Raw genomic sequence first — 27,249 nt, 5'->3', positions numbered from 1 at the left:
ATTTTCTGTTCATGCTGCTGCTGCTGGTGCTAATTATGATACTTCTGCTGCTGATGCTGACGACGCCGCCGATGATGCTGGTGCTGATGATGATGTTGCTGCTGATGATACTGGTGCTGCTGCTGCTGATGGTGACGATGCTGATGATGATACTAGTTCTGATGTGTCGATGCAGCATGCTTGCTGCCGCTCAGCCACCCCTAAGCGGCGAGGCGGCTGACGGCAGAGCTCTGGACGCGGTCGAGGAGGATACTGTGAGAGCCGGGGTCAGGAGTCGAACTCGGGTCGCGTTGCCCGAGGCACTGCGGCCCGGTCTGTGGCCGCTCACGGTGTCGAGGAGATACGCTGAGTACTGGACCGAGTTCCTGAGTCGCAAGGTGAAGTCGCAGAGGGAGGAGAGAGAGGCGATCATGAGCTACGGGCAGAGGAGCAGAGGCGAGTGGAAGGTGAGCGTGCGCGTGTGTGTGTGGACGTGTATCCCATAGGTCGACTCAGCCTTAAATGAGTGCCTCATACGGTATGTAAGCATCAGCACTAGGGAGACAAAGGCGACCGGGCGTGGTGTTGGACACCCACCGCCTCGTGCGCCGTGCCGGCCTTGATAGGTGCTCCCCTGACAGCACTTGCCCCAACAGTCTGTTGAGGCTACGCGGGGGATCTTTGTCTTTGTGCCTTGCGTGTTTTTCTTGTTGCTGTTGCAGATTTGGTTTTTCGAAGGGCGGTGCTCGCTGCTTTGTTCACGATTGGAATCCAGCGGCCGCCTTGCTTAAGTCGGCCGTTGTGCGTCGACTCCACGGCTCAAATTTTTTACAAAATAAAAAAGTGAAAATAAATGACTCGATTAGAATTACACATAACAACATCGCCCATTACTTGGCAGGACCCTGAGTCACGAGTGAGGCTTTCCTGGATAATCCGAATAATAATAATTGGGACCTTTTTGCCAGAATCAAAGTATGAAAAAATAAGAATAGGTTTTACCCTTTCTGGCAATAAAACAGGAGTTGTGTTAAGATGTTCAAACGCCGAATATAAACCTTTTTCAAGGCATCAAGTCTGCATTAACCACACAGAGTACTTGTGGTGAACATGCAAACACAAACACGTGGCTCTGATAATATCTAGACCAAAGACAGTAGCCTTCTTTAGGGCCTCGTCTCCCCACCAGCGTTAGACCAGAAGACGCCAACAGGCGATCGGGTTAGTAAAAATAATAATAATTTGCATTGATAAAGTGGTGCATTTCATCAGTAGATGCCAGCAATGCGCCACTGTGTGTATGGAAAGAAGGAAATAAATAGAGCATGCAGGGTAAACGTTCAGAACTATAGGGGGTAAATGTAGATAGCATCTCACCACGGTGGCGAGATGTTAATTATCTCGCCTGGTGTGCAGGAGCTTGTGGGTTCGATCATGCCTGTGTATTCGGAGTTTGCATGTCTCTCTCCCCGTGGTCGCGTGGATTTTTTTTCCAGTCCTCCGGGTTATCCCTCCACATTTAGAAACACACGTGAAGAGGATTTGGCTGCCATACATTTCCACGTAATAAGCCACTTCGTTGAGCTATCATTTGTGGCCAAGTCGCTTCTGAAAAAGAGCTGTATAGCTCAGTGGGACCTTTCCTGGTAAAAAAAAAAGTTAAATTGAAAGAGGTGAGTTTTCAAGAACGACTCAAATAACAGCTGTAACGACTCTTATCATCTTATTAGCCAAAGGCGCAAAGCGTTGTTCGAAAGATTGGGAGCTGCACAGCGCAGTCAAAAGTGTGATGACCCCGTGACCTCCCCACCCGCCGCCCCGTGTAGACCGTCGAAGACGCGGCCACCACCACCACCACTACCACCACCACCACCACCACGGCCCCACCTCGCCCCGTCTTCCCAAGGACTTTCGGCGGCTACAGTCGCGCCGAGGCCCTGTCGGCCATGCGCACGGGCCGCTTCGGGGACGGCTCGAGGCTGCGCCGTCGCCGGGACGGCTCCTACGTGGACAAGAGGGGGGCCCTCCTGGCAGAGGACGGACCCTTCTGGCCGGCGCGACGCGGCGAGCTCTTGCAGAGGCTGCCGTGGTGCGAGGCGGCCGCGGTGCCGGGGGAGTCGAGCCGGGCCCCTTGGAGAGACGCGGCGCGCGGCGGGAGGTCTCCAGGTGCGTTGGCGGTGAGCGCGCCGCGCGGGAGTTGTGGCTGGGCTGTTGAGGTCGTGGTTGCTGTGAGCAGCAGGGGCGGTAATAGTCACAGAATCGTCGTGATGATTATTCGTACCAGCAGCGTTCACAGCAGCAGCAGCAGCATTAATAGTAGCAGCAGCAGGATTAATAGTAGCAGCAGCAGGTTTAATAGTAGCAGCAGCATTAATAGTAGCAGAAACAGAATTATGAATAGTAGCAGTAGCAGCATTAATAGTAGCAGGAGCAGAAATGATATAATCTTCAGCAATGCAATCATCATCGGAAGTAACAGAATCGGCATCATCATCAGCACCTGCATCAGAACAATCACCTCCCCCCCCCCCCCCCACAATATATTTCGAACCGACAGCAAGCCCTGCTCATCATCAGCAGCAGTAGCGGCGTCAGAGTTTACCACGTGAATGCTATGGGGTCCGGTCGCGCAAGTAAAATGGGCGTCGTTGCAAAAAATCCCACAATTCCCTGATGCTGCTGGTTGCAACTATCAACAAAACGTCACTTACCCGAGTGATAAATGGGTTTCGGATCACCAGCGGTGCTGCTGCTGCTGCTGCTGAAGCAGTCATACATTCCCAGCGTTCATCACGTGACAACTTTATTAATTGGCTGCGTCGGGTGGAGGAGGGTTTACGACACGCACTTAACTCACGCGAGCTGACCCAACAAACCATATATGAATAATCAAATCTGCCTTATCAGAATCTTTATTCAGACTGGAAGAATCCGGAGAGCTTTGAAGTGCTCGAGATGCAATGTCATGCTTGCTGCAACGGCTCGCAATGGTAACGAATCTCGTGTTGTCGCCACGTGTCAAGCGAAGCTAAGGGCAACAGGTACCGAGTGAATTATAAGATCTGTTGCTTACCTACAAGCCTCTCAATGGGTTGGCCCCAAAATATTTACAGGAACTGATCCGTGTTTATACTCCAACGATGTCCCTGAAATATTCGGATCGCCTTCTTTTCAGGACTCCGAGGTCAAGGCTCCCCGTTCCTGGGGTGATCGAGATTTTGCCTGGCACTGTGCAGCTCTCAGACTATGGAACAAGGCTTTGTTCCTTTGGTAATGAAACCAATCTGAGTCCATGGAGCTATTTCAGTCTTTCTTGATATCTCACTCCTGTAAATGGTTCTTTATTCCCACCTAGTTCTGGCCGTTTACCCTGCAGGTTCTGTTTTTGTCTTGCTTTCACATACATGGACGCATTAGGATACACGGATGAAATGCGCCACTTTGCAAACGTAAATGATAATTTTTGTTATTGCTACGTTGTCGGGCCAGCATGTAAGAGGCCAAAACACGCTCCAGAGGGCTTCTTTGGAACTCCCTCTAGCGGAGAGCCTTCCGCCAGCAGAGGCGTGAACAAGCAATTGCAGGGCTGCGCATTTAACTTGTATCGCGAGATCCGCGACATAAAAAAGTCTCTCGGCTTGTGGATTCGGGAGAAGCAGACCCCCTTTTCTGGGGGGGAGGGGCGCATGGAGTGGAGACCCCCCCCCCCCCGTCTCAGTCTCTGTGAGTAGAGGGGCGCGAGAGAAGGATGCAAATGCGAAATTCCTGCTGCGCAAAGTCTCACAGCACGCGCGAGTGAGCCGGAGGAATGAGCTCACTGTGCTAAACTGGGGGGGGGGGGGGGGGATACAAGAACTGATGCTTCAAGGTCAAGGTCAAAAGGTCATCACACCTCGCCACCGCTTCCTTCCTCCTGCTCGCCTCTGCGACGGTTACAAAGTCGACAGCCGACCGCGATGTTCGGCGCCCCGATACTCGCAATCATTGTCGCTGCCGAAACCCCGGCTGGCTCTTAAGTCTTCATCTTGTTACCGACTGACGCCTCCTTCAAGGACGGCGCTTACGATCTCATCGTCACCACCACCACCACCACCGTCTGGGATTAACTCGTTCCTTTATCGTACTGCTCACGTATCGCTGTGTAAGTCTGGGTGCAGTGCTTGGCAGGTGTTATAGGCTGCGGTGCCACGTGTTTTGCTCGACGTGTAGGGGAGCTTCTCCGGAAACTGAATTCGCTCATTGAGGAAGATACATTCGGTGGCTTGAAGAGGCTCCCAGCACGTGGGGTGAAACGTTGGACAGCATGCCCAACGACACGCGTCCACAACCCGGCACCACGTAGAAAAACTATCATCGTAGAAATTGTCACCTATGAAGGCCAACACGGCACACGAGGGGGTAGGTGGCCGTCACCACGCCAGGCCCCCTTTCTTTCACCAGGTACTCATTTAAGGCTGAGCCGACCAAGGGGAGGGTCCAAGACTCCTTCAAATATGTATCACCGACAATGACCGTGAGTTGGAATCGATCTCGGGACGCCAGGTTCGTAGCACACTGCGTTAACCAACTACGTTACCCCTGCCCAAGCCTCCACACACACTCAAAGGCAAAGATCCCTCCGTGCAGCCTTAACAGACTGTTGGGACAAGTGCTGTTAGCGAGCAGCACCTGTGAAGGCGAGCACGGCCCCCCCCCCCCCACACTGAACGCAGAGCGAGCTGCTCACCCCGGGCGCCATTCATTGCCTTTGCCACAGCGGGCGAGTGGACAAAAGCAGAGCGGTAGGAACTTGACACCAGCTCGCCTCCCTGCTGCTATTGGCCGCCGCTTGTTTTGCAATGGGGGCACTTGCCCGCTTTGGCCTATACGCAATGCATCTTAGGCGCGGGACGCGTCGTCTGCACGCAGCGCAAACTCCCACGCGGTCTTCACATATCGGAGGGGGGGGGGGTCGAGTGATGTAACGGAAGGCGCGGCGCGCAATGCGATGGCGACTACAATGGAGAGCGGCCCAGGCCGCCGTGGCCACGTTACGCAGAGTGCACTCGGCAGACGTCGGATCTCGGGAGCTCAGTCGGGCTTGAGTCTCTGGGCAGTCTTCTTGGTTCTTTCGGTAAAGTCACGTAGAAGGGAAGTAATAAAATAATAAAAATAAAACATAATAAAATAATTCTCACGACGTTTCGGCCACAACGCAAGCAGCCGTCCTCAGGTGAAGACCAGGTCTGTCGGGGAGACAGCGTCTGAATGAAACACCACCACGCTTGGAGCGTATATTTAAGCTGGGTTGAAAGGGGGGAACGGCGCACAGCTGCGAGCGGCAGCTGATGCTATGCTTTGGCTGCTGTCGGGCGACTGTGTTGGGGCAGTGCAGCTGACTCTTGATTTGTTTTTGCAACGATCCGTCGGGATCCTGTGTGCGCAAGCAGCGGATTTCGTGGCTCCGTCTCCGTTTGTGGACGTCCGCTCTCGGGCGTGCGTTTCCGCTCCTTCTTCAGCTGCCACACTCCGTCGTCAAGTCTCGACCACCGGCCATCGCGCCGCTTGAGTTAGTCCGAAGACTTGTCCCGTGTCTCCCAGCGCCACGTTGTCTCTGCCGCTACTGTCGCTCCGTGTCAACGTGTTGTCCTTTCTCCCGCGCCTCCGATTCATAATCGGAATCAGAATGTGTATTTGTGACTGGAGGACGAATCCGATGAGCTGTAAAGCTCTTTTGCACAGATATCCAGTCGGGGCACGGGGTCAGAACGTGACAACAGATGCTCTAAACGCACGTTTCTAAACGTGGAGGGAAAATCCGGAGGACCCGGAGAAAAATCCACGCGACCACGAGGAGAACATGCAAACATCAAATACACAGCAGCAGGCATCGTCACAGTCGGGATCGAACCCAAGACCTCCTGTATACCAGGCGAGGTAGTTAACATCTCGCCACCGCAGCAGCAGACGCACGACTGAAGTTCCCTCTGCGTGCTGGGGGAGAGAGAGGAGGAGGAGCAGGAGCCTGGCTTGTTGATGCTCACGTCGAGAGCGGACCTCAAAGGTCCTGGTGAAGGGCTCTGGAGAGGCCCGCGGAGTGGAGGGGGTGGAGAGGGTGGAGAGGGGGGAGGAGGGGGGGTCACTCCTCAAGGCCCCCTGAGCAAGCGGCGCCTAACGAAGCGTTCAGTCGTGAACGCAGCACGAGTGCACGATCATTAAGCCTCTCAGAAATAATAATAATTAATAATCCGTGTAGCTTGTTCCACTGAAAAAATAAGGAACCGTGTGGATCGTTGCGGTGTTTTACCGATTCGGTGTTGTGCTGTGTGGTTCGGGATGGAACGTGGGGGGCTGGTGGGGGGGGCACAGTGGAGTTGTGCAGCTGATGGTTTGGAGGCAATCATCATCAACTTTGTGATCGTTATCGTAATGCATTCGTGTCGTCATTGTTATCTTCGTTATCAACATCGCCACCATTGTCGCGATCATCATTGCGTAATTTTTAGTGTCACTTTTCCAACATCGTCGTCATCGTCGCCATCAACATTAACGTCATCGTAATTACCATCTTAGTAATCATACAAGTAATTCATCATTACGTTTTTTTTTATCGCGTAAATTTGTCGTAAACCCACCTCCACCCAACACAGCATACTACTGACGTTTGCCACGTGAACAAAATGCGCCAATTATTTTCAGGACTACTTCAGCACACCGATGTTTGCTGGTTTAAACAAATGCTGATGTAAACTATTGGCCTGTAAAGCCGATAGATCGATGGACTAATACAGTATTTGACATGTTCGGTCACAGACTGGAGTTATTCATGTGTCGTTCATATCAATTCGCATCAATTAGCAATGTAAATTATTCTACACCGCTTGCTTACCCAGAACATCATCCCGGAGTCTCAAGACCTTGTTTGCAGGAGGGCCCTGCCAGGTTTTCGCTGTCGGGGGTCGATGGTGGCCGCGTGTAATCCCAGCTGAGTCATTTGCTGGGAATATTTCAGCATTCCTTTGCTATTTCCAACACCAGTTCCATTGCACGATTTGTATTTATGTAGACATATGTTTCGGTATGGAGGGAAACCAGAGAACCTGGAGAAACCCCCATGCGGAACAGGGGGAGATCACACAAACACACAAACCCCTACAGAGAGGGAGGAAGCCCGAGTCACGAATCGAACCCAGCAGCAGCAGCAGCAGTCGTCTTGCTGCCAGGCCACGTGCGGCGCTGCAGTGCCCCACAGCCTCCGTACGTCACAGCCACGTGGGCGATTTCGCTTCATTGATCGCTCTTCCCCCCCCCCTCTTTTCCCACCGCCCTCCGCTCCCCCCATTCAGAGGGCGCACTTCTACGAGGTGTGGCCCACGCTATTCAGAGGTCGATAAATCACGAAGCCATCTCAATGATCCCCGAGAGAGCAGCTGGTGGGTGTGGTGCGAAATGTGAAAGGCCCTCACACCACCCTCTCACATCGCCTCCTCCTCCTCCCACCACCACCACCAACCTCTTTGTTGTATATAAAACATGTTTGTGGCCATGTGGTTTCATTTAAACGGGGATTGAGCTGCTCGGATATAAGACGCCACGTAGCTACCACCACCACCATCAACGTGATCACCTTGACTCACCATCACCACCGTCACCACCGTCACCACCATCACCACAGTCACCACCATCACCACCATCACCACAGTCACCACAGTCACCACCATCACCACCAACACCACAGTCACCACCATCACCACAGTCACCACCGTCACCACCGTCACCACCATCACCACCAACATCGCCACCGTCACCACCATCACCACAGTCACCACCGTCACCACCGTCACCACCGTCGTACCGCGTGAGCGTCAAGGCCACTACCGAGTCCAACATCGCGACCACTACCGTGACCGATCACCACCACCACCACGACACAGCTACAACCTCCACCACAACAACACAACCACCGCCACTTCCATCGTACGACTACAACCAACACCACGACTACCACGTCCACCCATCACATCCGCTTCGTATCAACCCATCGGTGACACAGAGTGACGCGGCGACGTTGACCGATGACAGTTTGACCACGTGGGGGCGACGATGATTATGACGACGACGATGACGGCGATGACGACGACGACGACGACCGACGCCAAGTGACATTAGCGAGGAGGCGAGCAGCCGCCTAGGGATGCGTGCGGCATGCGGCGATGGCCCAGGAGGAGGAGGAGGGGGGAGGGAGACGTGGGGCCCGTGAACGAGGAGCCCCCGAGCCCCCCATCCTCGCACGGACCCTTCTGGCCCCGGGACTGCGTGGGCCCGAGCAGCGGCACCCCGTGCCACGACGCGGCCACGGCCCAGGAGCGCGACGCGTGGCCCGCCTCCGGTGCGGCACGTTTCATTCGTTCGTTACGTCGTTCACTCACTCGTTGAATCGTTCGTTTGTTCGTTCATTCGTTTGTTAATTAATTTTGCCGCATGATGCAGAGGTTCGCCGTTGGGGTACACTTTGTAAAAGGCATGCGTCTTGTCTCCTCAATCATTGGGTACCCTTTGTAAAATGCCATCTTGGGCGTGCGTGGTTCTGTATCTTCATTCATTGGGTACCCTTTGTAAAAAGGGGACCACTTTGGAAGAGAAGAGAGCCACGTCTAAGCGCAAAGAGCAGGGCACACGGGACAGCAGAGGGATGTGTGTCGCTGTGGGGATCAGAGATCTCAACCCTAAACATCTCGGAAATAAATTCGCAGGCATTTGTGCCCAAGTGTCTGAGACGGACGCTGTGAATGTCGTGGCAAGACAGGAGAAGCAATGCACAGGTCCGGAAGAGAACGTGGCTATCGAGTGTTGTAGCTCTGATTGGGCAGAAACGGTTGCGCTGTGAGGGGCACGTGGGTGAAGATTTGGGGTTGAGGGCCGGTGACCGAGACCCGGCATTGGAGCGGTCTCCACGAGTCTGGCGACCAAGGGGAGGAGAGAAGACCTCGGGGTAGATGGTGGGAGACGGTCAGGGCAGGTCTTGGAGGTCGCCGCGTACGGGAACTGGTGGAGGGGAGGAAGCGTTCGTAGCGATGAGGTTCATGGTCGCGGTGGTCGTGGCGGCATTTTAGCCACGGTGGCTAGGAGATGTTAACTACCTCGCCTGGTGTACAGGAGGTCGTGGGTTCTATCCCGACCCTGACGATGCCTGCTGCTGTAGATTTGGAGTTTGCGTGTCTCTCTCATCATCATCGCGGTGGCTAGGAGATGTTAACTACCTCGCCTGGTATACAGGAGGTCGTGGGTTCTATCCCGACCCTGACGATGCCTGCTGCTGTAGATTTGGAGTTTGCGTGTCTCTCTCATCATCATCGCGGTGGCTAGGAGATGTTAATTACCTCGCCTGTTATACGGGAGGTCGTGGGTTCTATCCCGACCCTGACGATGCCTGCTGCTGTAGATTTGGAGTCTGCGTGTCTCTCTCATCATCATCACGGTGGCTAGGAGATGTTAACTACCTCGCCTGGTATACGGGAGGTCGTGGGTTCTATCCCGACCCTGACGATGCCTGCTGCTGCTGTATATGTTTGGAGTCTGCGTGTCTCTCTCCCCGTGGTCGCGTCGATTTGTCTGCGGTTCCTCCGGCGTTTCCCTCCACATTTAGCATCAACATCACGCGTTTAGAGTATCTCGATGGTATACATTGCCACACGATGACAATTATAAACCCACTCCGTTGAGCTATCATTTGTGATCCGTCAGCTCGCTTCTCAAAAATAATCTATACAGCTCGGTGGGCCTTACCTGGTAAAATAAAAACAAATCGTTTAAAATAGTTGACAGCTGAGTAGTTTTTCATCTTTGTGCCCAGGTGAGCACCTACCTGAGGCCACGTGGCCGGGATGTGGGCGGCACGGGGCCACGGGGGGTGGCGGCCGAGCGTCCTCAGCAGCGGCGTGGCGAGGCCGCCAGGTTGTGTTCGACCCCGACCGATGGGGGACGCGGCCTCTGGTCCCGCTCGCCTCGTCCACGTCGCCCGCCGCTTCGCTCGCCGCGTCGCGCGCGGGGCTCTGCGCGCCCGCGCTGGTCTTCGAGTCGCGGTTCGAGTCCGGGAACCTGAGACAAGCACGGCGAGTGTAAGCGAGCACCTGTGTGTGTGTGTGTACCTGTGTGTGTGTGTGTACCTGTGTGTGTGTACCTGTGTATGTGTGTGTACGTGTGTGTGTGTACCTGTGTATGTGTGTGTACCTGTGTGTGTGTACCTGTGTGTGTGTGTACCTGTGTGTGTGTGTACCTGTGTGTGTGTGTGTGTACCTGTGTGTGTGTACGTGTGTGTGTGTACCTGTGTATGTGTGTGTACCTGTGTATGTGTGTGTACCTGTGTGTGTACCTGTGTATGTGTGTGTACCTGTGTGTGTGTACCTGTGTGTGTGTGTCCCTGTGTGTGTGTTCCTGTGTGTGTGTACCTGTGTGTGTGTGTACCTGTGTATGTGTGTGTACCTGTGTGTGTGTACCTGTGTGTGTGTGTACCTGTGTGTGTGTGTGTACCTGTGTGTGTGTGTGTGTACCTGTGTGTGTGTACGTGTGTGTGTGTACCTGTGTATGTGTGTGTACCTGTGTATGTGTGTGTACCTGTGTGTGTACCTGTGTATGTGTGTGTACCTGTGTGTGTGTACCTGTGTGTGTGTGTCCCTGTGTGTGTGTTCCTGTGTGTGTGTACCTGTGTGTGTGGGGAACGGTAGTGTAGCGGTTAGCGCGCTGCACTAAGATCTCGATTCCCGCTCACGGCCAACACCAGTGACGATTATCTGAACCGGTCCTGGGCCTCCCCTAGGTCGACTCAGCCTCAAATAAGTACCTGGTGCAATGTGTACATATCGCCACCCGGGAGACAAAGACGGCCGGGCGTGGTGCTGCCCCCCCCCCCACCCTCGTGCCGTCTCTACATTCACAGGTGCTACCCGCTAACGGCACTTGCCCCAACGGTCTGCGGAGGCCACGTGGCAGTGTGGTGACCTTTGTCTTTGCCAGGGGCGAGTTCGAGTACGAGTTGGTGCTGCGCAGCGACCTGCACACGGAGCGACACACGCAGTGGTTCTACTTCCGCGTGCAGAGAGCGGTCCCCGGCCCCTCGTACCGGTTCGTGATCACCAACCTCCTCAAGCGGGACAGCCTCTACGGCCACGGTGCGGTGCCGGCGGGGGTGGGGGTCTTTGTGCGAGGTGGGGTCAGGGTGGGCCATAGTGGGGGGGGGGGGTGTGGGGCTCGGGTCAAATCCCACGACGCCTTCAAACTAAACCGGAAGTGTTGCATCTGACACTGTGACGTCGATACGCAGCGCTCCCCCCCCTCCCCCCCAAGCGCGGGGCCCGGGGCAGTCGCCCCGTGCCCTGGTTAGGAAGCTTGTGAGTTGGGTGGTTGTGGATGGCTGGGTTTACTGAGCTGCCTCCGTCCGCTCGGCTACAGCTCCTCCACACGGCTACACGATGCGGAAGAGCTGCAGCCGTGGGGGGCAGTTGAGATAATTCGGTGGTCGTGAGTCGGTGGTTGTGAGTGCTTGTAAGTTAATCGCACGGGTGGCTGAGACAGGTTAATGACGTCAGATGATCGCGTGGTCAATGCACACCGCGCTATTAACCGGGGCGGTTCGCCGGATTCGAACCGCGAACCTCGGCAGGCATGCGCCCGCTGCTGTACTCGGAGGTGGCGGCGAGGTCAGGGACTCCGGGCTGGTGCCGGACGGGACACCACATCCGGTACGGACCCTGGAGCAACCCCAGCCGCAACCCCCTGCTCCCCGCCGGGGTGCAGTTCTACTGCCTCGATTTCCTCATGGTGAGTGGAGCGCCCATCTGCTGCCTCACAGCACCCTACACTGGAATTGAGAGTAAAGGGGCCATAAATAAATGACGTCACGCACCTGGGGGGGTGGAGGGGGCGAGTCAGACATTTGTGACGATGTGTGACGAGGGAGGGGGGGATGTGAGAAATGTGATGTCACAAGAAAATGCGCAACTTTAAATAAATGTAGAATTGTTATAACAACACTTATTGTTATAACGACACTCCTACAACATCAGAGTGCAGCGCCACATTAAATACGCACTACAATGACAATAGTTTAAAGCGATTTGAAGCATGTTTTATTTTCAAAATGGAAATATGGTTTTGGACACACACACACACAGGTCATATTTGAGGGGGGGTCTGACTTTTTGTGACGCCGTGTGACGAGTGGCGGGGGTGGGGGTAAAAAATCGTCCAAAATCGTGTGACGTCATTTATGGACGGCCCCAAAGCAGCAGCAGCAGTCGTCAGGGTGAATGGTGACCCAGCACTCGGTGATTAACTCTGGCCACTCGCTCGTTCTCCGGAGCTCACTCGCCTTCTCGTGACTCTTTCCACGACTGCCACGGCTACTTCTCCTGCGAGCCTCTCTCACTGCTTCCTCCGCTCCATTCAAGAGGCGCGTTACACGCGGCATCGATCACAACTTGAACAGCGCTTCATGTTGTTGGCCGCTTGACGTTTGTGGGCCTTTGGGCCGAATGTGCGCTCAGCGGCTATCGATCGACCGGTCGACTGATCGATTGGCCTGCCGATCAAATGATCAACTGATTGATTGGTCTGTCGATCGTCAGCTCGACCGATCGATTGTCCTACCGATCGACCGGTCAACTGATAATCTGATTTATCGATCGACAGGTCGACTTATCGATTGGTCAGTCGATCAACTGATCGATTGGCCTATTGGTTGTCTCTGTGTGCACGTGCGTGTGTGTGTGTCTCCCGTGGCCGGTGGCTCGCGAGCGGCAGGAGTTTGCGCACGCGGGCGACACGTGCTACCTGGCGCACTGCTACCCCTACTCCTTCTCCGAGCTGCAGGCGCACGTGCGGGCGCTGCTGGCGCACCCCCGACGCGCCGCGCGACTCCGCCGCGACTCGCTGTGCACCACGCGCGCCGGCAACAGCTGCTTCCTGCTCACCGTCACCGACTTCCCGCCCGGTACGGCGCCCGGCACAGCCAGGCACAGCCAAGCACAGCCAGGCACAGCCAAGCACAGCCAGGCACAGCCAGGCACAGCCAGGCACAGCCAGGCACAGCCAGGCCGGCAGCACCTCGCCGACTTTGCTCGATACGTTCATCGTTGTGAATATTTGCGGGGTTTATCGATGGGTTGAACGGTACGTACGCGCGTCGCTCGAGTGATTGCTCGATTGACTGCTCGATTTAAATATCACCCAAATCATTGATTTATTGACTGATCCATCAACTGACTAGTCTGTTGATATATCAATAAACTGATTGGTTTATTGATAGATCAGTCGACTGTTTGGTCTATTGATTGATCGGTCGATTGATTTGTTGATTGATCGGCCGATGTATTGATTAATTGATCATGGTTTGAATGATCGATTGATCGCCTATTCATTCATCAACATATCGATTCAACAGTGCAATCCCAGGCACGCGTCTCCCCGCGCTTCTTTGAGCTGTCGTCGCAGTTTCCAAGTTTTCTGCCACCAGCCGCCGTCCGTCACAACCCCCCCCCCTCCCCCCTTCCGTAGACTCGTCTCAGGATGACCGCACGGAGGAGCACGCCGGGAAGCTGGGGGTGGTGCTCACGGCGAGGGTGCACCCCGGGGAGAGCCAGGCGAGTTGGATCATGAAGGGAGTCCTCGACTTCCTCACCTCCGACGAGCCCAGCGCCCAGGTCGGCTCCGCGCTCGGGTTGTTAACCGGTGACCCGGTAACCGTTTTTGAGAATCGATTACCGGTTAGTGGGGAGAAGTGTGAGTACCTTGACTCCACCAACACGTGACCTGCCGATGGACTCACCTGTGGTCCAGCCCATTTGGCACCGCCGCTGCCGCTGCTGCTGAGAGGATTTAATAAACTCGCGGCCGTTTTTTCGTCTTCCGCGCCGGGCGATGGGATTCAAGCAATGCGTTAGCCACTCTTACCGAGTCATCATCATCAGGTGTACTCTTACCGAGTAAAAACCTTCGATGGTGCCGTTTGTTGCTGTCCGCAAGGTGTTTCGGACCTGCGCCGCATTTATATTTTTCGTGACGCCGAGCAGCGTTGCATTGGTGAGTAAATGAGAAGCGGTGAACGTGAGAAGGAAGGAAATGAGCTGAACATAAAACATGATAATTTTTACAACGAACAAAACAATAACGACCGATAACCCCGTGACCATAATAAAAAACATGACGTAATATGTCACGTGATCCTATTGCTCTGGAGTTGCGCTCTAATTGTTAACCGTGCACCACCACTGACAACGCAGCAGCAGCAGCATCACCAAAAATAATAATCTGTATTTGTTTTTGCTCCACGAGACTCTAAACCCACACGGCTGCTGCGAGGTTGGCCACGATAAGCCAGTGCAGCAGGTGGCTTCTCCGTGTGAAGTCCTTCGCTGTGCTCTTTGCGTCCCGCCGATCAGTTCATTTTTATTTAAATCCCCGCAGGAGCTTCGGCGCAAGGTGGTGTTCAAGATCGTGCCCATGCTGAACCCCGACGGCGTCATCGTGGGGAACTACAGGTGTGTAGGAGGGCGTGGGTTTGATCCCGATCCTGACGCCTGCTGTATGTTTGGAGTTTGCGTGTCTCTCTCTCTCGGTGGTCGCGTGGATTTCTCTCCGGGTCCTCCGGTTTTTCCCCTCCACATTTAGAATCAACATCACGCGTTTAGGGTATTTGGCTGCTGTACATTTCCACGTGATGAGCCACTTCGTTGGGCTATCGTTTGTGGCCAGGTCACTTCTGCAGAAGAGCTACGTAGCTGAGTGGGGCTTACCTGGTAAAATAAAACATTGTTCAATAGTTTTAGTTCATAGTTTAGTGTGATGCGCGCGACCCCCGCGTGACGCACTCACCACTCACCCGACAGCTCTCGCCTAAACTCTCGCCACTCTCCTCCTATCAACTCGCCTCATCGATTGTTCATTCATTTGTTATTGAAAAACGAGCCATACCCGCCGAAAATCGGCTACACAATTTTTTTTTACACCTTTTCCAAAACACGGCTATTCTTGCAGAGGGCGGGCGTGACCTGGCCTGGGGAATGGGCCAAACAAAAAATCCCCCAGTTTCTCTCCCTGGCCTTCACCTCGCTATGTTGCCGGCGGCGGCGGTGTCGTCGTTGTTGCAGGTGTTCGCTGTCGGCCCGCGACCTCAACCGCAACTACCGGCACCCAGACAAGGACGAGTTCCCCACGGTGTGGCACACCAAGCAGATGGTGGAGCAGTTCCAGAAGGACCGGCCGGTCAGCGCGCAGCAGCAGCAGCAGACACGCACGCACGCACGCAAAGAGACGATACTAATGATTGCATCAACTTTCATCACTGTGCCACCGCACAGCGTTCGCTCGCTCTCGTAGCGAGAGGACGACTCAGAGGCGCGAGGAGCAACCACAGACGAGTGGGAAGGTGGCAGCAGAAGCCACGCAGTGAGCCGCTGCCAAGTGCCACGCCCACGCTCTGCGGTCCTCGATATATTAAGATGTTATCGGCCAGTTATTAATGAGCTTTTACCGGAGCACGTTGAGGAAACTCATGCGTGCCCAGTCTCCTTTCAGAGACGCCGGAGGTCATGGCCGTGTAGCCAGGATCCGTGTAGCTCTATCCACGATATTTAACTCGAGACCTGTCCATCGGACACTGCTCCCAGTTGCATCCGATTGTTCAAATTGTTTGTGCAATAAAAAAATTAGCTGTTGAACAAACAAACATCTCAAGAGGCGGACGCAGCAGTCGTATTTATGCACGTTGAACTTCTTTCGCACCGTACGTAGCTAACCGTGCTAATCGGAGATGCGGGGGTAAGGACAACAAACTAAACAAAAACTGATTTTGTCACTCTCGATGATTTAAAAGTGCATCGCTCCCGGTAGCTTCCTAATATCGGAAGGAAGAGCGTTCCAGACGGCCGCAGCAGTCGCGTTGACGGTCACCGCTGGCCGTCACGCCGCCACCGGTGTGGTACCTCGTGGCGCAGGTGATCCTCTACTGCGACCTGCACGGCCACAGCCGCAAGCACAACGTGTTCGTGTACGGCTGCAGCTCGCGGCCGCCACGCGGCGCCGGCGACGCCAGCGCGGCGCTCTTCCTCCGCGAGCGACTCTTCCCCTGGCTCATGGCGCGCAGGGTGAGTGAGTCCGTCCGTCTGTCCGTGTGAGTGAGTCCGTGTGAATGAGTCGGTATGAGTGAGTCCGTCCGTGTGAGTTCGTCCGTGTGAGTGAGTCCGTCCTTCCGTGTGAGTCTGTCCGTGTGAGTGAGTTCGTCCGTCTGAATGAACCCGTCCGTCCGTGTGAGTCCATCCGTGTGAGTGAGTCCGTCCGTCCGTGTGAGTCCATCCTTATGAGTCCGTGTGAGTGAGTCCGTCCATCCATCCGTGTGAGTGAGTCCGTCCGTCTGTGTGAGTCCATCTTTTTGAGTCCGTGTGAGTGAGTCCGTCCATCCGTGCGAGTCAATCCGTCCGTCCAAAGTGAGGCCACTCGACTGGGACACATCAAATCGAATCTTGGAACTAACACCACAGCAACACGAGCCGATGTTATCGCTCCATCTCCGTAGCGGGCGTGAGCCACCGTGCGCACGGTGTGTGCACGGCGTGTGCACGGCGTGCGCACGGCGGCCTTCTGTCGCACCGCCCACGGCACTTGCCCCAACGGGCCCGGTTGAGAGGCCGCGCCGGGCCACCTTTGCCTGTCCCTGCCGGACGCAGGCTCCGGGTCGCTTCGACTGGCGCAGCTGCAAGTTTCGCATCCGGCAGGGGAAGGAGTCGACGGGACGCGCCGTGATGTTCCGCGCCATGGGCATCGCCAACGCCTTCACCCTCGAGGCGTCGTTCGCCGGCTCGCGGGGACTGAGCGCGTACGGCCGGGGGGTGGGGGGGGGGTGGGGTGGGGGGTGAGGTGGGGGGTGGGGTGGGGGTTGAGGTGGGGTGGGTGGAGTGGGGGGCAAGAGGGGTGGGGTGAGTGGGGTGGAGGGTGGGGTGGGTCGGTGAGGTGGGGGGTGAGGTGGGGGGTGGAGTGGGGGGCAAGAGGGGTGGGGTGGGTGGGTGAGGTGGGGGGGTGGGGTGGGTGGGTGGGTGGAGTGGGGGGCAAGAGGGAGGTGGGGTGGAGTGGGGGTGGGAAGGTGAGGTGGGGGGGGGTGAGGTGGTTGGGGTGGGGGGTGGAGTGGGGGGCAAGAGGGGAGTGGGGGGTGAGGTGGGGTGAGGTGGGTGGATAGGGGGTGGAGTGGGGGGCAAGAGGAGGGGGGTGGGGTGTTGGAGTGGTGGGCAGGGGGGGGGGCAGACCCAGGCTCAGCTTTCACTCAACACTCATTCTATCCACACGTGGAGGTGAGCAACATTGCACGTGGCGGAAGCTGTCAGTCACCCTTGTGGAGACCACCACCTCCACAGAACTGCGCCTGTGTGCGTGCGTGTGGTCGGAAGTGGGGAGCAGTGGCGCAGCGGTTAGCGTGCTTTGCTACAAGCCCAGCGAACTGAGTTCCATTCCGTCCACCAACATCCGTGATGATTCTGTAAAGCAGTCGTGGGCCTCCCCTAGGTCGACTCAGCATCACACGAGTACCTGGTGCAGTGTGCAAACAGCAGCATTGGGGAGACAAAGGCAGCCGGGGGTCGTTTCTAGCCACACCACTCCATCATGTGCCGTTCCGACCTTCATAGGTGCTCGCTAACAGCACTTGCCCCAACAGTTTGTTGAGGCTATACACGGAATCTTTGTCTTTCGAAAAAATATATATATTTATATATATATCCTTTGAGTTGGAACGAACGGAGGTGGTGCCAGGAAGCGGGGTGCTGGGCCCGGGCCCAACCACACCGCGCGGGACCCCCACCCCCCCGACTCCTTAGAACCAAACGGGGGGAGTGCTACGTCTGACAGCGTGACGTGGAACCGCTGGTGCCCCCCAAAGCGTGGGGCCCGATCCGGCCGTACCCCTCGGGGACGCCGCTGTGGCAGACGTTGCGATGCTGCGGGTGAGCCGTGTCGGTGGGGGGGGGGGGGGTCTCGCGTGGCCCCAAGGCGCCGCTCTCCTCCCCGTGTCCCCCCCCCCCCAGCAGAAGCAGCGCCAGGGGCAGCAGCAGCAGCTACGACGTGAGCGACTTCCTCTCGATGGGCCGCAGCCTCTGCGAGTGCGTGCTGGACTACGTGGGCACGCGCGAGGACCCGCGGTGAGCACGGGGGGGGGGGGGGGTGTGGGTGGTGGTGGGGGAGGTGTGGGCAGAGCCTGCCATGCTTGCGGACCCCCCCCCTCCCACCACCACCATCGTTTGTGACGACGCTAGCACTGCCCCACGCGGCTGCCCGGCCTGGGTTGCGACTGAACTGATCGTGCCCACCCCACCCTCTTCACCATCCCCCCGCACCGAGAAAGAGATGAACAGCTTCTTGCAGCGTTCCGAGTCACTTTGTCAGCACGTGAATGTCGCTCACGGGGCTTTGTGTAGTCCACGGTCAGCTGTGGAATTTCAGTCCGGAGGATTTTATTTCATCTTCTTTAGCCGGCGAGCACCCGCGCGGCGCTGCACGTCCTCCTTCACGTCCTCGCTCGTGCTCCTCCACCTCGCATCCTTCCCGCACGATCCCCTCCACCGCCTCCTCCTCCACCAGGAAGCTCGCGGAGGCCACGGTGACCCTGACGGACGCCCTCGTGAGTCGGGCCACGGAGAGGGCCTGCTGCGGCCCCGAGGGCCCGGCCGCCCCGCGGCAGCAAGAGATGACGCCCCGGGCGGCGGAGGAGGCGCGGGCACCACCGCCCGCCCAAGGTTCGTTTCTCCCCCTAAAGGGGGGGCCCAACGACCCAAGTCGACCCGGTTCTCCTCCGGCTGTCCGATCGGACGGAGGATCGGCGATGGCTGCTGCTCGAGCGATGGAAGCGCCGTGGAGGAGTGGCAGGCCCTGGACTGGAATCGGAGCGCGAGGGAGGGCAAGCGCGCTGTTAGAGGCCGCGTTGAGAGTGGAGAAAAGTGCTTTGGGCTCGGTGTGCACGAGTCTGTGGGCCTCTTGTGTGACTATGGATGTCTGTGTGATTCTATGTGTGTCTATGTGACTCTATTGGCCTTTGTGTGAGCCTATGGTTCTTTATGTAACTATGGGTCTCTATGTAACTCTATGGGTCTTTATGTGACTCGATGGGTATTTACGTGACGATGGGTCTCTATGTGACTCGAAGAATATCTAAGTGAGCCTGTGGGTCTCAAAGTGACTCTGTGGATCGCTGCGCTTGACTGATCCTCAACCTGGTGTAACCACGTGTCGGTCAGCTGAGCCCCCGGGTGTTTAACTCTCGGATCTCAGTGCTGCCCCCCCGAGGGGGGGGTGGGGGATGGGGGGGTCTTCGACCATTGAGCCGCTCGTCTTCCGCGCTCCGCTCAAATATCACCAGCGAGCGACTCGGAGCGGAGCGAGACGTCGGACACGGAGAGCGCACGGAGAGGAGCCGACGGCATCGACGACGCCGGCGGCGACGACCGGACTCCCGCACGACCGCACGACCCCCGACGCGTGCAGGTGCCCCCACCCCCCCTCGCACAGATGACGCCGGTGCCCTCCGGTCAGCATCGCATCCACCGATCCGTAGGGGTGCCCACTTGGATTTTGTCCCCACGGCGCCCAGTGGAGTTGCCTGCCCCCTTGGAGGTTGCCTGCCCCCTGTGTCTAGTTTGTTGTCCCTACACCGCACCTCCGATTAGCACGGTTAGCTACGTGCGGTGCGAAAGAAGTTCAACATACAGTGCATTCTGAGTCCCGGCTGAAGACCCCAGCACCGGGTTAACACGACCTCCTAACTCTCTCTCGCTCTCTCTCTCGCTCTCTGATCACTTGTTTCTGGAGTCTCTCTCTCGCCTGTTCCTTCTCATCACTCATCCCTTCCACCTCTACACGCACGGGCCTCTGATATTCATTGTTTAAGGGCGCCCTAAACATCTAATTATTGTTGTCACGCGGAGTAAACTCTAGGGTGGCAACGCAGTGGTAACACTCGCTGTGCATTTTGTACATTCTGTCTCTCCCTCTCTGTTCTGTTTCGATTTCCTCCGGGTACTCGAGTTTCCTCCCATAACTAACACACACTAAATCACATGGTGTGATTGGTGTTGGCCCAAAAACATCCCAGTACTGAAAAATGACCTTCGAATGACTCCACTTGGGGACATCCCCGCTGCGTGGACGCCCTTGCAGGCAGACACGAAGCCGGCCAGCGCGCCGGAGCCCCCGGCGGAGTCGCCGGGACGCCCGGGCGAGCGGGACGACGCCGAGCGGACGGGGACGTGGGGCTTCACGGGACGAGGCTCGGGCCCCGTCGCCTCCGACCCATCGTGGGCCGGAGGCCCCGACGAACTGCGGACGCTGGAGGAGTGCTACCGGCGCCTCGGCCGGCTAGAGCTCGCGCGGCTCGCGTCAGAGTCCGAGTGAGTCGCCGGGGGGGGGGGGGGGGGGTGTGGGCTCGGGCGGTCGTCATCACCATCGTCGTCATCAGTCGTGGACTATCCACTGGCCGGCATAGGAGGCATGAAGCTGCGCTGCTTCATGGAGATGGAGCGACGAGAGGCATCTGCGAACTGCTCCCGACGCACGCACGGAATGAGTCGGTACATTATTGGGGGGTTGGCTCAACTTCATGATCACTGCAGAGTTGAATCATAAAGTTAATTACCGCTTTGTGGAAAACAAACATTGGGTGTTCTATGGATGAACGTGTCCCCGGCCATAGAAATGTGGAACTTTTACCACTTGCTTGGAATGTCTGGTCAGTTCGTTATGAAGTGGCTGCGTGTTGGAGGAAACCGCAGACAACAGAAAAATCTCACACCTACCCAGAGATAAAACACAAACCCTTGGTGTAGACTCTTTAACAACCCACTTTCTGCACCGCCACCCTGTGGAAGTCTCACCGCTGGCGTGCGCGTGCAGGAGCAGCGAGGACAGCAACAGCGACCCCGAGCCGGAGGTCAAGCCGGAACCCCCACGGAGGAGACGGAATCGCAAAGGGCACCGGGGTCCTCGCGCTCCAGGGCGGCTACCCCCGCTGGGGGGCCGGGTCCCCAAAGGCCCCCGCGAGACGAGAGACGCGCCCGCTGGCAGAGGAGAGGTGCGATGGTGCCCCCCACCCTCCGTTGCCCCCCCTCACCACCACCACCATCACCCCATCACTGAAACTCCCGAATTTCACAACATTTTGTGCGGTGATCCACCAAACCCGTTTGGCTGCAGGAGCAGCTCCCAGGATCGGCTCGCCCGGTGATCGTCGGTGGCGGTGACGCCGGTGGCAGCGGTGCGATCTGCCGGCTGCCGTCGGGTTTGGCGCCGCGGTCGTACCCGGCGTTCGTGAACCGCTACCTGCACCGCACCAACCGCGGCATCCCCATGTACGCACAGGAGCGCGTGGCCGAGAGGGCGGCGCGGGTGAGCTCACGGGTCGGCAGCGGGTCACCAGTGGGTCACGGGGTCACTAGCGGGTCACGGGTCACCAGCGGGTCACCAGTGGGTCACGGGTCACTAGCGGGTCACTCACGGGTCACGGGTCAACAGCGGGTCACGGGTCAACAGCTGGTCACCAGTGGGTCACGGGGTCACCAGCGGGTCACCAGCAGGTCACAGGTCACGAGGGGGTCACGGGTCACCAGAGGGTCACTAACAGGTCACGGAGCAGCGTTGGCAATGCGAGAAAATTACTCGGAGGGGGGAGTAAAACATCAACTTAAGCAACGTTGTGTATGTGTCGTGTATATTGTGTATGTATGTGTCGTGTGTATTGTATATGTATGTGTCGTGTGTATTGTGTATGTGTGTGTCGTGTATATTGTGTATATATGTGTCGTGTGTATTCGCGGAGCGTTTACACAATTGTACGCGCGTGATTTCCTCTCGCGTGTCAATCAAACGCATCTAGGCTGGCTTGGAGTAGGGATTATCGGCATAAGGCACTACCACTAGACTACAGGGTACGCCTATCCACAGCAATATGATATTATTGTGTACCCAATATTTCTATAATCGCGTGAACTGAGGATAAAATGAATCGGGACGGGGCATTCACGCAGCGCACGCAGCTCACGTGCGACGTCCGCTCCGTCGCTGCTCGTGTGGTGAGCAGAGAAAGGAGGAGCGGAGAAACTTCGAGAGGAAGGAGGAGCGCTGTGAGCCGACCGTGAGTGCCGCGTCCTTCGCTCAGTCCAATCCGGAGCGAGCGAGCGTCCGTGTGAGTCTATGTGTGTCTATGTGAGTCTGTGTTTGTCTGCGTGTGTCTGTGTGTGTCTGTGTGGGTCTGTGTGGGTCTGTGTGAGTCTATGTGAGTCTGTGTGTGTCTGTGTGTGTCTGTGTTTGTCTGCGTGTGTCTGTGTGTGTCTGCGTATGTTTGTGTGAGTCTGTGTGTGTCTATGTGAGTCTGTGTGAGTCTGTGTGTGTCTGTGTGAGTCTGTGTGTGTCTGTGAGTCTGTGTTTGTCTGCGTGTGTCTGCGTGAGTCTATGTGAGTCTGTGTGAGTTTGTGTGTGTCTGCGTGTGTCTGTGTGTGTCTGCTGCGTGTGTCTGTGTGAGTCTGTGTGTGTCTGTGTGAGTCTGTGTGTGTCTGCGTGTGTCTTTGTGTGGGTCTGTGTGAGTCTGTGTGTGTCTGCGTGTGTCTGTGTGAGTCTATGTGAGTCTGTGTGAGTCTGTGTGTGTCTGCGTGTGTCTGTGTGTGTCTGTCTGCGTGTGTCTGTGTGTGTCTCTGTGAGTCTGTGTGTGTCTTTGTGTGGGTCTGTGTGAGTCTGTGTGAGTCTGTGCGTGTATGGGGAGCGGTGGTGTAGCGGGTAGCGCACTGCGCTACGAACCCGACGACCCGAGTTCCATTCCCGTTCACTGCGAACTCCACTGACGATTCTATGAACTGGTCATGGGCCTCCCCTAGATCTACTCAGCCTCAAATGAGCACCTGTGCGTGTAAACATCAGCACTGAGGAGGCAAAGGCGGCCGGGCGTAGTGCTGGTCATCCACCCCCTAGTCTGCCGTGCCGGCCTTCATAGGTGCTCGCTAACAGCACTTGCCCCGACAGTCTGTGAAGGCTACACGGGGGGCGGGAGGACCTTTGTCTCTGTGAGTGCGTGCTAGGGGCGCGTGGTTTGTTCTTGTTCCCCTGCAGATTTGTTTTTAGAACGGCGGCGCTGCTCGGTGCTCTGACCTCTGACCCGCACCCGGCCACTTCAAAGCCCACTCGCGCTATCTCTCCCTCTCCTTGCGCGCGGCATTAGAGAAGCGACCGACGTCACGCTGAGAGTTGCGCCGCTGACAGCACCGGGGGTGGGGGGGGTGGGAGGTGGCGGGGGGGGGGGGGGCAGGGAGGGGGGGCGGTTGGGGAGGCCCCCCCCCCCCCCCATGTGGGAGCGGGAGGAGGGCCGCGCGATCGACCAAACAGATCGCCACGTCCACCTGCGATGAGCACGCTTCACTCATCGCAGGTGGCTGCGTACGGTGCGAAGGAAGTTCGCCGTGCATACACTCACAATCGGGCGGCAGTTCCACGCAAGGAGCGAGGATTGACGCGAGGTTCTAATTGAAGCGAGGTTCTAATTGGGAAAGAGTTTCATTGTCAAACCGAGTCATTAATTATTAGCAGATGGGTATCGATGGGTCGGCAGGTGTTTGCAGTGGTGGGGGGGGGGGAAGGGTGGCGATGATTCCTGCACAGCTATCCCAGCCGAGCGACCATCGGAAGGCGAAACTCAGTTCAGACTCGGCACGAGCGAGGTGACCGCTCCTTTAAACTTGGAAACCGTGGACTGGATTCACCCTCCACCCCCCCCAGCCGGGTGAGAGTCGTCGGCGTGACGCAGGCGGCTCCGTCTCACGCAGCGCTTTGTCCTGCAGGAGCCGCTCCTGGGACGAGAGGTGCTGTCCGACTTGCGCTACTGCAGCCTCGTGTCCATCTGGCCGGCGAGAGACACTCCGGGGTGATTGTCTCTCACACAGAGCCCGACAGCCACTCCGTCACGGTCACTCTGTCACCTCCTCGTCTCTCTGATAATATCTAACAAGAGGAATTATTTCATTATTGCCTCGTCGCCTCCGTGTCTCTCTGTTGCTGCCACTGCCATGGTAGTTACGACAACCGTCACCTCGTGTTGATGTACATCTGTGCATCAACACGTGCGTCCATGCGTGTGGTTGTGGGGAACCGGGAGTATAACGCTTAGCGCGCTGCACTACAAACCCGGTGGACAGAGTTCGATTCCCGCCACCAGTGACGATTATCTGAACCTGTACTGGGCCTCCCCTAGGTCGATTCAACATCAAATGAGTACCTGGTGCGGTGTGTAAACATCCCCACTGGGGAGACAAAGGCGGCCGGGCGTAGTGCTGGCCACCCACCCCCTCGTGTGCCGTGCCAGCCTTCGTAGGCGCTCGCAAACAGCACTTGCCCCAACGGTCTGTTAAGGCTATACGGGGGATATTTGCCTTTGTGCTTGTATTTGCGAGTGTTTCTGTGCGTGTCTGGCCTTCGTAGGGGCTCGCTAACAGCACTTGCCCCAAAAGTCGATTATTAATCCGATACGGGGGATCTTAGTCTCTGTGTGTGTGTGTGTGCGTGTGTTCTCAGCCACCGTCCCGGCCCCAGGAATTCCCTATCCAGCCCCTCCTCGGTTCCCTCCCGGCCCCAGCTCCCACCTGAGCTCCCGTCAGCAACAGGGGGAGATAGAGCCTGAAACTTGGCGAGCATCGGTTACGAGTGAAGCTGTCCAGGATGAATCCTCATCCTCATCGTCGTCGTCAAACGTGATCAATCCACTGCTGGATGAAGGTCTCCCCGAGACGGAGAGAGAGAATAGTAGACTGGAGCTGCAGGGCAGAGATGTGAGCGATGATGTTCATGCAGTCAATGTGTGAATGGAGGAATGCGTCAACGATTTAGTTAATGTTTTTGTTTTATGTGCGTTGTTTTTACATTTCTTAATTTGTTTTCTCAATGCATTAACATTTTTGCTGCCGTGAGACAAACGAGCCACGCTTAAATGTCTCAGCAGTGTACCTCATGGGTCTGAGAACGGCCCGCAGAAGTGGATATCGCAGAGTTACGTCTGAGAACCCTTCAGGTGACCTCTTACCCACACAGTGGAGCGCAGCACTCACCCACCCACACGCTCTGCGCACGGTGCTCAAACCAAAACAAACACAATAAAACATCCTTCAAGTGGCTTTGTTATTCTTTACACAACAGGACAAAGACAAAGATCCCCCGCATAGCCTACAACAGGCTGTGGGTGCAAGTGCTGTTAGCGAGCGCCTGTAAAGGCCAGGACGGCACATGACGGGGTGGTGGCCAACCCCACGCACCGGTCACAATCGGACGCACACCACTGCGCTGTGAGATCGTGACATGTCAGTCGAACTGATATGGGGGTTTACAAATAAAGACGTCAAAACATTCTCACGGTTGCGATGTAGCCAAATAAAGTTGAAAATCCAAAACGAACGCGACGGGTCGTGTTTTTCGTGCAGTCGTGTGATTGGTTGGTGGACCGGGCTGAGACGTTCATTCACTCGCTCCGCCTGAGAACCACGTTTAACCACATGCGGCTGAATCCTGGACTCTAACCCAGGCTGGCAGCAAGTTGCCAGCTAGGCGGTTTGACGTCTGATCAAGCCGGCCTCCTCTGATTAACAGCAGAACACACTAACACATTCGTCAATAACAGTGTGTGGCCTTAACAAATAATGTATAGAACAGGGCACGATGCTGGCAACGGTCTTTATAGCCCAACGTCGTGTGCTATGAAAATAAGACCCATTTCTCGAAACGTCACGTGTCATGAAGAAGGGTCATTGCCCGGAACGTCGCCTATATTGTTTTCCTTTTAATGAACAGTGTTGTCAAAAATGTTGAGTTCTATTTTGTTATCAGTGCTTCTGCACCACCACCGCCGCTTGTCAACTCACGACTAAATGTTTTTTAAAAAATATTTCACCAGGTAAGGCTCACTGAGTTGTACAGCTTTTTTCAGAAGCGACCTGGCCACATATGATAGCTCAACAAAGTGGCTTATAGTGTGGACATTGATTGCAGCAGTCAAATACTCAAAACGCATGTTGATGTTGATTCTAAATGTGGAGGGAAAATCCGGAGGACCCGGAGAAAAATCCACGCGACCAGGGGGAGAGAGAGAGACACGCAAACTCCAAATATACAGCAGCAGGCGTCAGGGTCTGGATCAAACCCACGACCTCCTGTATACCAGGCGAAGTAGTTAACATCTCCTAGCCACCGTGGCGGCCCCACGCAGCAGCAGCAGCAGCAGCAACGACAGCAGCAGCAGCGTCACCAAATGATGCTCAATAAATACACAAATCAATAGCGGGGAAAAAACACGAGAATTTAAAAATAACCTTCTGGGAGGGTTGACACGCAGGGGGTGTGTGGCTCACGTGACACAGGGTTGGTCCCCCCACCCCCCCCGGATCGTCCTGTACCAAAAATTGGAACGGTGTCATCTTTTCGCCAACGCGAGCACTTCGTGACGACAGCAGCACCAGCAGGTTAAGTCGCATCAAGCAGGGTCAGCATTACGAGAGGTATCGGAGGTACGAATGGTCGGATTTAGTAAGCGGCGGCAGCGGCAGCAGAGGCAGCGGTAACATTGGCATGAGAGCAGCAGGTTGAGCATCATGTGCAGTAACAGCAGCAGCAGCTGCATCAGCTGTAGCAGTTTCACGTGTATTTGTTTACCCCGCGGGGAAGTCAAAAGACCAGGGCGAGTTGGCAAGAGCGATCGGAGGCATCAACAAAATGGCAAAAGGGGAAAAAAAATCGCGTATAGCGATGAAGCAAATATGGATCGCCAGTACGCGTGGCCTGTGCTCCAGCACTGTGGAGGCGAGGGTTGGTGGATCACCGTGCGAATGCCGTGACGCTCCCTTGCCTGTGCGCCTCCAGTTACCATAACCCTGGCTGGCCAAGAGCGTGGCGAGAACGGCGAAGCGTGGACTAATCTCCATCTCTTTCCATCTGTATGGGGATACAGCGTTGCTCCCTCGCACACGTAGGGTTGCTCTGGATGCTCCGGTTTTCTCCCATATGTGTAATTGGCTGAAGACACGTTAAAATATATATATACAGAGGATCACAGAGCTTGGGCAATCCTCGCGCTTGGAGCCGTTCGCTCTCTTTGAGAGTGAGAGGCAACCGTGTACCGTACAAGTCGTAAAGGACTACGTCATGGGACCTCCTTTGCCAGGACCAAAATATGAGAATAGGTTTTCCCCTTTTTTCTCGCAACAAAATAGGTGTTGAGATGTTATAACACCAAACTGA

At 56.1% G+C, this 27,249-nt stretch overlaps 2 protein-coding genes across 2 annotated transcripts; both read left to right on the top strand.

The window, feature by feature from the left end:
* Positions 1 to 176: 176 nt before the first annotated feature.
* On the top strand, positions 177 to 16,308 carry LOC144725125 (uncharacterized). The gene is made up of 12 exons (XM_078604597.1): positions 177 to 446; positions 1,806 to 2,207; positions 5,478 to 5,527; positions 8,181 to 8,347; positions 9,812 to 10,076; positions 10,972 to 11,126; positions 11,618 to 11,775; positions 12,757 to 12,946; positions 13,510 to 13,655; positions 14,419 to 14,492; positions 15,102 to 15,216; positions 15,948 to 16,308. The coding sequence occupies exons 1-12, from the start codon at positions 177 to 179 to the stop codon at positions 16,125 to 16,127; spliced, it is 2,172 nt and encodes a 723-aa protein (XP_078460723.1). The 3' UTR covers positions 16,128 to 16,308.
* Positions 16,242 to 25,413, top strand: LOC144725124 (uncharacterized). Its single transcript, XM_078604596.1, has 11 exons — positions 16,242 to 16,259; positions 16,677 to 16,825; positions 18,024 to 18,137; positions 18,577 to 18,731; positions 19,352 to 19,476; positions 20,149 to 20,378; positions 20,881 to 21,058; positions 21,181 to 21,372; positions 22,064 to 22,168; positions 23,811 to 23,893; positions 24,541 to 25,413. Exons 1-11 carry the CDS (start codon positions 16,242 to 16,244, stop codon positions 24,644 to 24,646), a joined length of 1,455 nt encoding a protein of 484 aa, XP_078460722.1. The 3' UTR covers positions 24,647 to 25,413.
* Positions 25,414 to 27,249: the final 1,836 nt, after the last annotated feature.

The sequence above is a fragment of the Lampetra planeri genome, chromosome 22 (genome assembly GCF_965212315.1).
Source record: "Lampetra planeri chromosome 22, kcLamPlan1.2.h2, whole genome shotgun sequence".
NCBI classification, from domain to species: Eukaryota; Metazoa; Chordata; class Hyperoartia; order Petromyzontiformes; family Petromyzontidae; genus Lampetra; species Lampetra planeri.
This window is presented reverse-complemented; position numbering and strand designations above follow the sequence as displayed.

Excerpts from the sequence above, each read along its gene's own strand:
- LOC144725125 (XM_078604597.1), top strand. The coding sequence starts at position 177 with ATGCTTGCTGCCGCTCAGCCACCCCTAAGCGGCGAGGCGGCTGACGGC. Across the intron at positions 447-1,805 it reads GGAGCAGAGGCGAGTGGAAG|ACCGTCGAAGACGCGGCCAC; the intron begins GTGAGCGTGCGC and ends CGCCCCGTGTAG. Across the intron at positions 14,493-15,101 it reads GTCATCGTGGGGAACTACAG|GTGTTCGCTGTCGGCCCGCG; the intron begins GTGTGTAGGAGG and ends TCGTTGTTGCAG.
- LOC144725124 (XM_078604596.1), top strand. Across the intron at positions 20,379-20,880 it reads CGGCTCGCGTCAGAGTCCGA|GAGCAGCGAGGACAGCAACA; the intron begins GTGAGTCGCCGG and ends GTGCGCGTGCAG. Across the intron at positions 21,059-21,180 it reads CGCCCGCTGGCAGAGGAGAG|GAGCAGCTCCCAGGATCGGC; the intron begins GTGCGATGGTGC and ends GTTTGGCTGCAG.